The sequence below is a fragment of the Ischnura elegans genome, chromosome 5 (genome assembly GCF_921293095.1).
Source record: "Ischnura elegans chromosome 5, ioIscEleg1.1, whole genome shotgun sequence".
NCBI classification, from domain to species: Eukaryota; Metazoa; Arthropoda; class Insecta; order Odonata; family Coenagrionidae; genus Ischnura; species Ischnura elegans.
The window spans coordinates 112894201-112909563 of record NC_060250.1 but is presented as its reverse complement, the minus strand read 5'-3'; the positions used below and the strand labels follow the sequence as shown (position 1 = coordinate 112909563).

Below are 15363 nucleotides of genomic sequence, written 5' to 3'. Positions count from 1 at the left end.
TTAAAAGTCATGTGCATACTATGGGCACTTTCTCTTTCCATTTAAAACAGTGATTGGATGTGATGTAGAAGCAATACTTTGGCATGATGGGATAATTGAATCTAAGTTTGGACCTCATGAAAGACTTTGCATGATTTTATGGAGAGAAATTGGTGGTTTTCAAATAAATGATTCATCATGTTGTTAGTAGTTACCACTGCACCACAAAGAAACTTGGCTTTGGTTAAAATTTTTATTTAAGATAATTAGGGTGTGTTCTTATAAAAGTTAATTCAAATTATTTTTATTAATTTTTAATGTAATAATTATCGTAAATTTAATGGCATTAGTATTGTAGAATGTATATCTGTGTGGGCATACTATATTATGAGGTTATTGATTATCATTTGCCTAGGTGGAACGCTGTAGGAATCGAATAAATCAATTGTTGAAAGTAATATTTTTGTAAGTGCGATAGATACTGTATTTTCTTTTGAAAAGAAGGAAATGAAGATTATGATGGAAATATAGAAGCTATGAATTAATTTAGAGCTAAGTTAAATTTGCATTATTGTTAAGCTAAAGTGTTGTTCTCAAACGCTGATTAATGAGGTTAGGTTGAGGGTCTGGTGTTATTTTTATCAGCCTATATTACGTTTTTAAATATTAATCAAAGGTGTTGAATGGTCATCTCTGATTTTCAAGTTTATTATTGTGTATGACATTTTTCCAGGGTATTCATTTTTGTGTGGGAATTATTTAAACATGACAGAGTATTGTGAATAATGTAGATTCAAAACAGTCATCGAAGGAAGAGCTTTGTGGGAAAGAGCTTAATTGTTAATCAGAATAGTTGAGTTTTTTGTATATTAGGGTTAAAATTCTGTCGGCATAAATGAGATGATGGGAATGTAGATCTAATTTCTGGGATCAGAAATCGATCAAAATCAGAGATTTTTCCAATAGAATGAGGTAGTGCTCAATTTTTATGAGGTTTATTAATTTGTAAATTGCATTAGAAATGTTATTGTGGCTGAGTAAATTTCCATTTCATGCTAAAATGATGAATTAGATGCCTTCTTCTGTTTACAGAATATGTTATTCTATTCTGTATATTAAGTATTATTCTAACATTCTCTATAGTATGGTGTTGAATATATTATAACTTAGCCCAAGGCCTTATTTTCTTGGGAACTGGCTTTTATCTCCTCATTTGGCTTTTAACTTATGTATTAAACGGTCTTCACATATAACTAGCATGTGAATATGGCTAATATTGTTGACATTTTTTGCATGTGAATGTTTTTCTCTAACCAAACACTTGTTTTAATGAATTTGAAACTAACTAAAATGTTTAATTTGGTATATTTATGTAAAATTCCTGAGTTCTCAGGATTTGTTGATATTTAATTTTTGAGTTTCTGTTAGAACTTATGAATTCATTGGGCATGGCATATTGCATTTCTATTCATTGTTACCGAATGGAACTCCATTTCTATTCATGCATACTCTCATGGCACAAAATATCATCGTACATATTTTTTCCATTGTGTCTGCTTTATATCCCTAATGCTGACATAAACTTTGTATGTTATAGCGATACCTTGCTTGACGTATTTCTTTTCTGTACCCATAGAGTGCTTTCCTAGTCGAACAGGAGAGGTTTGGTAGAATAGCATTTTAAATTTAATGAACAGTAGTGAAAATTGAATGCTCTTAAGTATCAAATTCTTCATTTTAATTAGACCACAATTAAGGTTCTGGTATTGGAAAAATTGGTAGGATGGAAATAAATGTTTTCATTCACTTTCCATGCAGTGAAGAGAAGAATAAATGGTGACCAGATAGTAAACATGTATTTAATAATTTTCACATTTATACTAGCCATTGTTTTTTTGCTTTTTTACCTCTCCTTTTTGCTATGTCAGCGGTTCCTCCTTACATGGTCTCTTAGATTTTTTTGTGCTTTTCTTCCTGCTATCTATTTGAAACATGTTATTTTCTCCATCTTTTATTGCCAGGTATATATTGATGAAAGCTCATATAGTTTATCAGCTTGGTATTATGAAGCATCCACAGGTTTAAGCTTCCTACTTTCATTTTCTTTTCTTTGTCTAGAGCACTCTTATTCATTTTTCTGTCAATGTAATGCACAAAATGGAAAGAGAAGGGTTTAACTACTGTTCTCTTGGTATTTCGTAGTGGTGAATGTGCCATTACAAGTCTTAAAAATGGTATCTCTTGCCTCCCAAACATTTTCTTACTAACTGTCTTGGGCTTTCATACTTCCATGCATTTGCTTGGAAAAATAAGTATTTTAAGCCAAGTATTATCGTTTGTTTCTAATACTGTGAGAAGCTGTTAATTTTTGTGTTGGTATTTTTTTCTTATTGGTATTTTAAGTATGCCAATCTGCATTGAGTGCCCTGGGATGCTTGCTTGTAGGAAGCTTCAGGAATTGTGAAGGAGTGTTAGTAGCATTCAGAGCCTTACCATAGTAATTTAGTGAAATTGAAAAGGAGGAGAAAATATTTTTCATTTTCAATCCATGACATTGAAAGGTTAATTATGGGGATATTTTAACATTATTATGATTGACTTAATTATTGATGATTCATTGAAGTATTTGGCTCAGCCGTAACTTTTTTTTAAAAGTAATATTTGCTTCTTTAGGTATTATGTTTATGAGGCTTGTAATTTATCATGAAGGTTTAATAGCTTTTAATATTTTTCATTGTCGTGGCACCCCCAAGGTTCCCCTTCTTCTATGACAGTGAGTATAATTGTTTTCTCCTCTTGGTTTAAATAAATCTCTGAGACACATTGGCCTCGTAATGAATGGAGGCACTTGAAGAAGAGGAAGCGCAATATTTTTGCCACTGCATTATTTTGGCTCATTTACATTGACGAAGATATCTTGGAATAGGAACCTTTTCTATGGGAATTACCATCTCTTCCGCAGGCCACCACCACTTACGTCATCAACCGGAGTAACCTCAGCCACAAGCACTTCCACTCAGTCAGGAGGCACACCATCGTACCGGGGTGGTAGTGGTACTACCACGGTGCAGTCTTCATCCTCGTCTTCGTCATCCTCGTCATCTTCGCTGACGCCTAATCCTTCCCTTAGTGGTCCACAGCCAGCCGTGGGGGGTGTGGGATCGCCTGCCTCCGCAGCCCCATCCCCGCTTCCTGACCCCCACTCTCAGCCTCCAGCCTCTGTTGCTCCACCTGGTGAGTTAATTCTTTATTCGGAGAGAGAATTTTTCATCATAATGGTACACATAATAATCGAATGGTGTCATTTTAGTATAATTAGAAATCACTATTAAATGGAAATTTTCAACTGACCCTGCTGAAGATCTGGCATATCTAAACAAACAGCTAACAAGTAGGGTAGGGAATAGTCAGGAGCTAAAATTTTGCGTGAATGTGAAACTGCCTGCTTGTTGTGGGGTAAATGGCCTTACCACATCATATGCATTATGCCTGTCTGTTCCTTGTGTGCTTGCCTGCTGTCAAGCAATATTTTTAAGTATTTTCGATAAACTACTTTTTTGTCATTAGGATATATTCTCCCTGCTTTGTCACGATTCACTGACTGAAGTAACTGCTCATAATTCCTGGTCAGGAACCACTGATATGCTGCTATTTCCCACTGGCCATATGAATATTTTGAGGTTCTCTTTTACATTGCTAATGCATTTTATTACCAGTGTCCATGTGTTGCTTCGATTGAAATTACCTGACTTCATTAAAATTATTGGTATGCAAGCAGATCTCAGTGGTCTCTTTGGCCATGCGGCCCTACTATTGTTGTGATCTGCAGAGAATTTTTGCATCAGCTCATTTAAAAAATGACCTTTATTGATAGTGTGTTCTGCCACTGCCTACTCGTGTCGTTAGTACTGGAAAAATTCAATGCCATTTATTAAGTTTTGATGGGCTTAAATCATGCTTGCCTTCTAACAATGGTTGTCTTTGTACCTAATGTATGCATTTCATTTTTGTTCATTACCTGACCATATCATTGCAGATCCAACTATGCCAACTTTGAGTCCTCATCCTCCTCTGTCTAACACCGGTGCTGGGATGGGTGGGCGCCCAGCAACTCCAGTAGAATCTCAGGATCGTGGAACGCCTGGTGCCACACCAACTGATCTCAATGGGCCAAAATCAGTTTCATCTGTGTCCAATCAGGTAAGAGTTAATTTTTATCCTTTTTTGGTCCATTCATACTCCTGAGAAGCTTCTGTGCCTCAGCCTGATGATTGAGCTGTATTTTTGATAGAATTATTCTAAGAAACCCAGAGGAGTAATATGTCCAAGTTATTTAACTTGTTTAAGTAAATAAAAGATCGTAGCACTTTTCCACAAGACTCTAGTGGAAAAGTGCTACGATCCTTTTTTTTCTTAAATATGTCTAACTTCCACCAATTGAAGCCTGAATCTGTTGAACTTATATAACTTGGTCTAATCTCGCAGTTAAAAATACTAGGGATAAATATTTTACTAAATGATGAAATTGCTTTCGCCCAAGTAGAATTTAATGTTTAACATAGATGTTGAGTGATTGTCCTTAATGTTGGTTTAATGTTTTCTGTCATGCAGTCCACCTCCAATAGCATTGATATTTCATATACATATTTTATATCACTTTTAATTGAAGACGTGTGTGCAAGAACCAAATAATAGCTAAAGGTGAAGTTCTGAAAAAAATGATTGGCAAATAATGGTTCTTGCACTTAGAGGGGTTGAGTGTTAGTTTTCAACAATTTCTGCTCAACTTTTTTGGAACTTATTGTTTTAAATTACAGCATGTACTGTTAGAGGGGAGGAGGAGCTTCATGTCTTCAGTTGTTATTATGGCAGTGTAGTAGAAAATGTTGCACTGATCACAATTTTATTTTTACTTGTTTTTTTTCGTTCGTCGTAATTTATAACACACAAAGAAGTTGAAGGAAACAAATTTTATTGTGTTGGCGATAAAACTTAAGTGAATCAGCAGTTAGATGTAATGCATTGTTAACCATCAAGTACATTGTATGCTATATGACGTGTGGACTCAATGTTTGTATGCCCCGGGAGTCCCACACTCTTCCAAATCACCACTCACTTGAATGTCGGGCTCCTGTCGATGGCTTTCTCAGTGCAGCGTCGGATCGAGACCATTCAAACATGACAGAATCACTACTTGTCCATTCAAGACCAACAACCATGAAAACAATAACTTGCAGCAATCATACCCTTACCCACACGGGTGCTCAACAAACCAAGTGAGTGGCGATAATAGCATAGGACTCCCTATGGGGGGAACATAGGTCAAGGTGAATCATCACTTCCAGGTATATAAGATGGTTAGGTAAGTCTTTGTCAGGTTTCCTGCACTTTTTATTGATCCATTGTGCCTTCCCCATGATTAACGTGCCTGCCGTTTGCAGACACGAGACCAGGTCGCTACAGTTCAAGTATGAATGGAACTTCCAAGAAAAGCATAAAACACTATCTCACCATGTAGGATAGCCCTTCTATGTTGGCTGCGTTTCATGCTTTGGAAATATATTCTCATAAAGTGTGTTATTTTTTGTGGAAAGAGGAATATCCATGTGCTTTCCTTTTGCAGGTGTTCTCACCATACCCTGCTGCATCAAGTGTTGAGGCCTCAAGACCAGTGGATAGTGTGGGAGGAGTAGGGTCCCAAGGTCCAGCCAGTGCCCATTCTGTGGGCAATGCTCCACTGTCTGTTCCCCCTATGCCCCCTTCCACTCCTCTTCCTGGCCCAACCCAGTCAGTCAGTACAACTGTGAGTGTCCAAAGTGCTTCAGTGACCAGCCACCCGTCATTTGCCATCAAAAGGCCTGTCCTGTCATCCAAGGAGTATGAAGATGCTTTAGTGGAAGACGAGCGCCCATGGGAACTTCTTTACAATTACTCAACTCTCGATGCTTGGTGCGTATGCTGTTTGAATTATCATTACTATTAATGGAGCAAAGTGGAGTTTACCTTCTGCATATTGTTTATGTATCTCTTCTTAGCACTTGCTTGTTAGACGTACAATTTATTGTAATCTTAAGAGAAGGGGTTCTTGAATTGTTCAGGAATCCAATCATTTTCTTCAGGCATTATGGACTTTAAATAGCTTGTGGCTAAGCCAGTTGTGTCGATGTATTTCTGTTTGGTTGTTGTTTGCGAGGCTCAAAGGCCAAGCTGGTGCAAGTCATTCTCTTGGTATCTTTTCCTCGCTAAAGTAATGGAGTTCAACTTGGTTCAATATTTTCAAAGCTCAGCCTCCTTAGAACAAGGGTTCATTTGTAAGAGATCATTGAACCTAAGAAGGTGGCATACAGCAATATTGAGAAAAACTGCTACATTTGATGAATAGGATAGGTACGAAATTTGACGAGTTATATCCTGTAAGTTGTCAATTAGTTTTATCTGGTCCTGATTAGGGACAGAGTTATGTGTTAAATAATCAGGGTGGTTTCTCTTCTGGAAAGTCATGGAATTACAGTGAAAATCAAAATTAATCTTTGTTGTTGAATTCAATTTTACTATCCAAATCCCAATCTCTTCAATTCCTCGGCTTAAAAGTTTTACTGACAGAATTTGGCCATTGAGTTTAGAAAATGTTTTCCCTCACTTTAAATGTGTTCATCTCGCAGGTAGTATTTGCACAGCTGCTCAACTCAAGTTCCAAAAATGAAAAAAAGTTTTATTTTTGTTGAGTTGAGGAAAGTTGTGTTGACTGTGTTGCTGTTACTGGTAGTTTGTTAAAGTCATTACTCAGTAACTAGTTTATAGTACTTGTACTGATAATTATGTTTTGACATTTTAGTGAATAATTTTTATGCTAATTATTTGTATTACTAATGAATCCTTAAAGAATTAATGAGCATTCCTTATTATCAAGCCATTCATTTAATGAAAATTCCTGGTCGTTTGTGTACATGCCGGTGTTATTGTTCGTATTTCTAATTGTTTACATGTGTAGTTTTTACAAATTTGGATTTTAAAGTCATTACTCAGTAACTAGTTTATTGTACTTGCATTGATAATTATATTTTGATATTTTAGTGAATAACTTTTATGCAAATTTTTTGTTTTACTGATGAATCCTTATACAGACATCCCCCGAGTTACGTATGCCTCGACTTACGTAAATCCGTACTTACGTAAGCGATAACCGTATTTAAAATGATTACGTTAATTTTCGAATGCGAGCGCGAAGAAGTAGATATTCGCTCGTACAACCTATGGTAGAAAAAATATCGAATAGTTATCGTGTCTTTTACGTGCTAAAAATAACAAAGAGACCCATTTTTGTCATTCCTCGAAGGAATTTTCATTAATTTTTGTAGAAAAATCGCTTATAAATCCTAAGTCAGCAATCAACGTGAAAAGTTGCAGTTCTAGCCATTCTAGTGATGGATGTGGTTGCGCTCATTCCTGTACGATACAACTTGCACAGAGTATACTTGTGCCATTGGACATTTCCATCTTTCCAAATGAAAAGAAAATGAAGTTCAAGCAGAAATCTTTATTGCGGAAAAGAATTGTTTAGTACCCATGTAACGGCATTGAAATTTTGAGTGTTAGCAATGAACGCCGCGAAAAAGTTAAGAAAAAGTTGACACACGATATTATTTGCGTAATTGTTTACATGTTCCTGGCGGAAAATTTTATTAAGCTGCATTTTCTCGTTCTCTCATATTAAGTGCAACTGTAAATGAATACTGCGTCATTGAAAGCTTTTCCCCACTAACCTTGTTGCACGTTAATGACGGAGTTGGCAGAATAAAAGCTCACTTTTAATTAGCTTCGTGCATTGGAAATACTCTTCGATGTTTCTAGCGAAGTAAATATTCAATTGATGATATTTTCACGTTATTTTATTGAGATATGAGAGAATGAAAGTATGTTTCCGTGCGTGAAAAATTGAGTTTATGTGCGTGTGAATGTATCCAAGAATATAGTAATTTACTGGTCTTTTTTTGTGTGTTATTTGCTCGTAATCCTAGACACTCCTCCCACGTGTATTAACTGAGACAGTGAAACCACCAGATTCATCGATCAACGTAATACAGTGGAACTTGGTTAGTACGTTCCTCCTTAGTACGTTTTCCTCTTTAGTACGGCGATTTCCCTCGGTCCCGGTACCATCCGAACAAAATACAGGTAAAAGAATTTGGTTAGTACGTTTGAAAAAATTGCGCTTTCCTGGTTAGTACGCTCAATTGCTTGTCGTGACGCAACCCGCAATTCGTTCTCTAGTGTCTTCTTAAGGGTCGCAAACGTCTGAATTCATGATTTAATTTATTATTATTAGCCATTAACATTCTTCCATTCATTCCTCATCTCTTTCTTCTACCGTAATTTATCCAAATGCATTTCTGAATTCTTGTGACGTGCTGAATAATAAAATGCGGCCATTTTTCGGGAATGTCTGACTATGAAAAACTACAGCCAATAAGAAGCCCCAATTTTCCCCACCCCGAGCTCCTCACCTTCTGTTGCCTTTGGAGCGCTTGGGAGTGCCCACTGCTGCGCACTAAGTTCGTGAGTGGGCAATTGTTGCTATTGCACGAGTTATCATGATGAAGAAATGAGTCTTAACGGTATTAGACAATTCCCACATTATCTAAAGCAGTGCTGCTCCATAAACTCGACGTCGTGCGTATTTACTTGACTACTGTTGCGGGAGCAGACGATCCTCTGGATCTCCACGCAAAGCTTAGCTTAAAAATACTTGATCTCGGAACGAAAGCAGACGACATTAGACAAATTTTGAAAGTAAATTTCAACTGTTTAATATAAAATTTTCTTGTAATTACGTCGTAATCTAATAATCTTTTGTGTCATCAGTCGATATATCGATCGATTTTACAATCGAAATGGTATCATTCCAGAAGCGAATGTCTACGGCTGTTGCCGTAATTTGAAAGTCAATATAATTTTGCCCAATTTTTATGATGTTTAAAAAACCAGTTGACTTACTCCGGGTTGTTGTTATATTCTCCGAGTACGCTGTGAGAAAGAAAAATGACTCATCTTCGCTTGTCTGAGCTTCACTCATCCTCGTTCTGTAAATATATATAGGATAAATCATGGGAGATAGACGCCGTAATCATGAAATCGTATCCGGGATGTCCATGAAAAATTGCGATTTTTATTCACATGGTATTGTTTTTCATGGTAGCGCTCATTTTCTTGATTTTAAATGTGAAAAGAGTTCAGGAAGGCGATCCTATGAGAACTACCGATAGTAATCGTAATTATGACGACTTTTTCACTGATTGCAATAACCCCGACTGCTATTACAGTCTGATCCGGATTTAACGTCTTCGCATTTAACGTTTTTCCGCATTTAGCGTTTATTTTTTAGGGTCCCGATTCATTCCCTATTAGGGCAATGTAAAAATTATCCGTATTTAGTGTTTCCGCATTTTGCGTTTTTCCGCATTTATGGTCGTCAAAATTTTTCCCGCACAAGATTTTTTTGCCCGATTTAACGTTTTTTCATGACGGCTCATGCAAATGATTATCTAAATCTTCGAATTTCTGCTCATCAACAAGAAGAGTCTCATGAAAGTTTACCAAGAGTCAATAGAATCTACCGGGGAACGCTTCTTCAACTGCTTTCTTCCGCGAATGCAGCGCTGGGACCTTCAACTCGCAAGCTAGGTGATTTATCTTCTCGTAATGTTTCGCTCCCCTTCTGATCCAAACACCAGACACTTTTTGTATCAGATCCGATCTAATGGAGCAAATTCATCCCTTAATAACCTCCAACTACCTTATCCTTCACTTCGTGAACTTCGATGATACGTGACGACTGATGACACGAGTTATACTCCGAGGGCCGCTACAATGATGGTTTCCTCGTAATGTTTTCAATTGACGGCTTATGCCCCTTTCAACTCTACTCTCTACGGGTAGTCCATTGTTAGCCCAATATTTTTCCAGTTGGCTACTTTCTCTTTTCGAAAGAGGCCCAATATCATTTGCGCAGTTCACTAGAAGATTCTTCTTATAATCCATTCCAACGTCAGTTTCCACGGAGGAACAGCGAAAGAACCGAGGAAGTGTTTCCCCTGTCATGATCGTGAGTGAAAGCATTCTTTCCTAACGGAACAACATTATTTTACATCGTAATTTAGATATCCCGGAGCCCATATACCGACATGCGGCTGGTTGATATTGCTGCCGATTCAAAGATATTTATCTGGTGCTAATTTATGTCAAAAGCGAATGAAAATCTGAGTTTTGACGAGCTATCACGGTCCATGACTAAATAAATCGCTCATGCTGGAAAAAATCACCGCATAATCACGGTAAAATAGATGAGCGCGGATAAATACGAAAATCCAGTAGGAATCCCTTGGTGGTTGACTGCGACATCATAACTCGGACGAAATTGCCAAACTCCGGAGGCACTGACAATTTTTCAGATGAAATCCAGTTCTATTGAAGATTAAAACTTTTCACTTAACAGAGTTTAGCTAATCGTTATTCAAGGGCCAACCAAATTTTATTAAAAGCTGCCGAGAAACGGTGAGTCGGAGTCAAGGTGATCAGCGCGCCGCGTACTTAAGCAACTTCTCCCGGCTCCATTCGTCCGGTATGAGGCCGTGGATATGACAACGAATCTGGTGTTATCACACCATTGACTTGTACGCATACTAGAAAAAAGATTCTCCATTTTTGGATGACCTCGAAATCCAAAATGTGCGCACAGGAGGCTCATAAATCGCTCGTTTCGCCAAGGCAACAGAAAACATTAAATTGGCAAAATTCCAGTAAATCTCCCTTTTCCTAGATATTCGGTATTTTAGAATTCGGGATTAGCGATCTTCTGCTGTCCCTTTATTTCACTCATCTTCATTGATGCAATGACGATTTTTTTGAGTACCTACCTTTTTTATTATATTAGAAATGCTATAGTCACCTACATGTCACTTTTACAGAAAAAATTTTAAATTTTCTTCGAGGCCACTGAAATATGCATAAAATGGAATCACTAATTTCCATAATAATATTCCGTGTGGGAATGCTTTTAAGTTGATGAATAATTTTCTTAAAATATTTCATTGAAACAATTGTCATCTTCTCATTACTTATTTTTACTACCCATTTTTTTAGCTGATTCCTGAAAAGTATTATCCAACCTTAATTCGGCAAATAACATTAAATCAATGAATTTGTTGCTGCATGCAGCAACTTTTAGTTACTTAAAATAATATTTTTTATTCATAAAAAGCCATTCCAATCATTACAGACCCTCAAAACTGAAAAACATGGCAGGTCCTCATTTAGTGTTTTTCCGCATTTAGTGTTTTAAATTGTGTCCCCGCTGAAAAACCTTAAATCAGGATTCTACTGTATTTACTTTCCTCGTTAGTACGGTTTCCTGGTTAGTACGTTCATTTTTCGTGCTCCCTTCAGAAACGTACTAACCAAGTTCCACTGTATATAAAAGGCAGAAGGTATAATGATTATAGTTAGGTAGACGATGCATTCTTTGAGCTCTTAGATCGCAGTATAACATAATGAATCAATTTAAGTATTCAGTTTAGTAATGTAGCATTGAGATACCCTCTTTTCCCGAATCAACGCGAACGGTCAACTCTGGGAATAATATTACGCATTTTGATTGGCAATGCTCGAAATGCAACTCTCAGACTATATTAATGTTTATCGATTTTGTATCTAATAACATAAGAATACGCGGTAGAGTTCATGAATATCGCAGTGAATTGAATGAAACTTAACCGAGAATTTACCGCGCATTTCTCCGCTGAGAATTTCACCGCACCGATCGCAATTTCTGAAGTACTAACGCAAAGGTTCGACTTACGTAAATTTCGACTTACGCAGAGTCTGCCGGAACGCATCTCTTACATAACTCGGGGGATGCCTGTATAAGTAATGAGCACTCCTGATTGTTAAGCCATTCATTTGATGAAACTTCCTGGTCGTTTGTGTACATGCCAGTGTTATCGTTCCTATTTCTAATTGTTTACATGTGTAGTTTTTACAAATTTGGATTTTTTGGAGTAGACTTACACATATAACTGAAAATACTGTGGTAAAATTAGTCAGAATATCAATTGATGGGTTTGGAAAAATATTAAGTCCTCCGTCAGTGATGTGATCTGTAGATATTGAATAGGTAAATTTATTTCATCATTAAACTTTAATTTTTCAGAGGTTTGTTGTTTTCAAATATTTTAGTGAGAGTAATACAGTAAACTCTCGATTATACGAAGCAGGATTTTACGAAGTTTTCGATTATACGAAGTGATAGTGTGGTCCCGGCGAAAAGCCTATGGTAAATACATGGTGCTATTCGATTATACGAAGTTTCGATTTTACGAATTTTTTTGAATTTACGAACCCCGGATCGGTCCCCAGGAGCGAAAAGCATTCGTTTATACGAACTATGGCGAAATATTTGTCAACAGAACTAGTTGCGCCGGCGTATGTAGCTAAAAAAATCAGCGCTTCCAACTGTGGTTCATCAAAAGTGTGAAATCGTAAATGATAGTGCAACTTTGGAGTGAAAGTGTTCGCCTAAAACCTCACGGTGGGAAATTAGGGGAAGTAGGAGTTAAGTAAAATATCGCGACTGACATAATGCCTCTATTTACGTGCCTATTCGTAAACATCGCATCGACAATACTTCGTAGTTTAACATGTCAAGAAGGTCGCGCGGGGTATTTCGTACACTCCTAATTAACATTTTGCACTGCTGTGAACGTACCTTGTACGTTCGCAAGGCAGGCTGCTGTGAACGTACTTCGAAGACTATTTGACTACTTTTCGCCGAAGCACTTCGAAGGGTCCCTAATCCGGGACCCTTTCCTCGACGAGCTCATCCTCACTGGCCCCTCTCTTCGACCCTCCGAGCCTTTCTCCCCAAAAGTGACCGCTCTGACTGCATTTTGAAAATCTATCAATCAATGCCATCATCAAAAATAATTGTTTGCATCACACTCCTGCCAATCAGGCTTTCAAGTACGTCTCTGAACCGTGTTTCTGCAATGAGAAATAACGATTTCGTTAACTTTGCTAAAATGGCAAAGTTAATACAATTGCCATTTTTCATTGCAGGAACACGGTTCAAAGACGTACTTTATTTCCTCCAGTACAATCGCAAATTGCTGGAAATCGGCCGGATTCCCTTTGATAGCGCATCATGAGGATGTTCTCGAGGTTGGTAATTGATACAACTTGCCTACTAGAAATTCTACTGCTATAATATCGCGGCTATAGTTGATTCGTTACGTTATACCTTCAGGAAGCTGCAGCGGATAAAATCACGGAGGGTATTAGAGGCTTAAAAGATGATTTTGAAAAATTCTTGGAAAAATCAGGAAGAGCACAGCGCGCAACATCAAACGATTAATATGCCATTGACGATGATCTCCGGGCTTGCGACAATGGGTCGCCGGTACATACGTCGGAAGAAGCAGCGGCCGGGACTAGTCAGAATAGCAGTGACGACGAAGATGAAAGTGAGGAAGTAATTCCTCCAAATAAAAAAGAAGTACAAGCTGCCCTCCAAACATTAAGATATTTTTATCTGGCTAACGAGTTAGGTCCCCAATTTCATTCCCATTTATGCAAGTGAGAAACAATGGTGGAAGCGGCGATGGAGAAGGGCAAAAAGAAAAAAATAACAGATTTTTTTAGTAGTATCTTTTCGTGTATACAATAGCCTTCCTGAGTAAACAACTTAAATATCTTAAGTATTGGGCTCTATTAACCACAAACTTATTTTTCAGGCTACTCGTAATGAAGACGCACTTCTAACTCCAACCATGAACTTTCTTCTCGCGCGTCTCCCCGTTTTCCCATGCCGAGAGATCTTTCTTTCCGAAGTCTTTGTTTACTTCCTCCCGCGGCCTTCTGCTGATCTTGCTGACACCCACCTTACGCATCCCAAACCCCTCCTTCCCCAGCATTTCCCATTCATCCCCCCCCCCCCCCCCCCCAAGGTTACGGAGCTTGAGTGCGTCGTAGAAAAATACGCCCCCCAAAAGTAGACTGAGGCAGAGCTGAAAGCCCTTTCCCCACCCTTCTTTCTCCTGCCCCCTTCACCCCACCATAAGCTGACCGCTTCCCAGGCAATCCCCCTCCCACTCTTATTCACCCCACCCACTGGGAACCTTCCCCGATTGTGGAGAAGGGCATGGTTCATATTTACCTGCAACGGGGGTAAGTTATTAACCGGAGAGAGGCTGAAGAAGTATCTTCCACTGTCGGGGAAATGGAGCCGCGCTTTTAATTGTCTCTTTTCTTCTCTGCTGACGTTTCCATTGAAATTATTTTCTTTGCTCTTTCCTCACTATATTTATTTACGATTATGGCGCGACTATTTTTTAGTGCTAAAGCTAAGAAAATCTTTTCTCTACGTCAATGATTCTTTGCATAACTTTGCATACGGCGGAGAAAGGGACACGAAAACTAAATGAGGTGAATGTACAGGTTTTTGCGTGTCATTTTTGGGAATTCACGCAAGTGAACCAATACTTCACACACGTTGAGAAATGATGAAACATCTCTTGTAGGAAAACAATCAATGCGAATAATAACGTTTCTCTCTTTATTTCTCCGATAATGGAAGATGTTTCCCCTGTCGTTTTCCGGTTGGAACCTTGCTCCTGTCGGCATAAAAGAAGAGAGAAATACTATATGAACATAGCACTTCACACCCGGTATGAAGAATATGGTCCTGATGAAGAATAAAGTCTTTCGTAGCAATGTCTGCTAAGATGACGGAGCACAGTATCCGGACAGAGAACTCAAACAGAATTTACTTCAAATATTCGCCAGAAGATAACCATATCCTACGTAATTTATGATCGTAACTGAATGTCAATGAATATAACTAATGGAAAAGATATCACATTCAACTGAAAATACGGAGTAACTCGAAATATTAACTTACGAAGGTTATTTTGGAAACGGGTGGAGGCCCTCGTTTTTCTTTTTTTTCTCGTCACTGAGCGATAGATGGCGACATAAATGGCGGTTAGGCCGGCTGCCGCTAAAATTCCGTGGGTGCTGGAAACAAATATATATCTTACGCGAACTTAATAGTTGTTATTCGCTCCTAACCACAAATTTATAACATTAAATTCTTATAATAAACTTTGCAATTCATTATTTGATTACGTTTTCTAAACTGGTCGGGAATTTCTTAAGCGATCGTTGATGTTGAAGTATGAACGAGAAATGAGAATTTTATGGTGGTATAATTATTTAACGATCTTTCACAGCATAAATCGATAACAAAAAGCCTTTTCTATGAATAATACCGAGAATAACCACCGAAAACATTTAAATAAGACCACTAAAGACAAAAAACGGCGGAAGAAACAA

General features: G+C 37.8%; 1 protein-coding gene across 5 annotated transcripts in view; it reads left to right on the top strand.

The window, feature by feature from the left end:
* LOC124159422 (mediator of RNA polymerase II transcription subunit 13) overlaps positions 1–15363 on the top strand; it is a 159843-nt gene that overhangs the window by 103288 nt on the left and 41192 nt on the right. For all 5 annotated transcript variants that reach the window (XM_046535227.1, XM_046535229.1, XM_046535228.1 and 2 more), the window contains 3 exons: positions 2942–3213; positions 4016–4179; positions 5603–5928. In XM_046535227.1, the coding sequence (XP_046391183.1) occupies positions 2942–3213; positions 4016–4179; positions 5603–5928 (762 nt within the window). The remainder of the gene's footprint in view (positions 1–2941; positions 3214–4015; positions 4180–5602; positions 5929–15363) is intronic.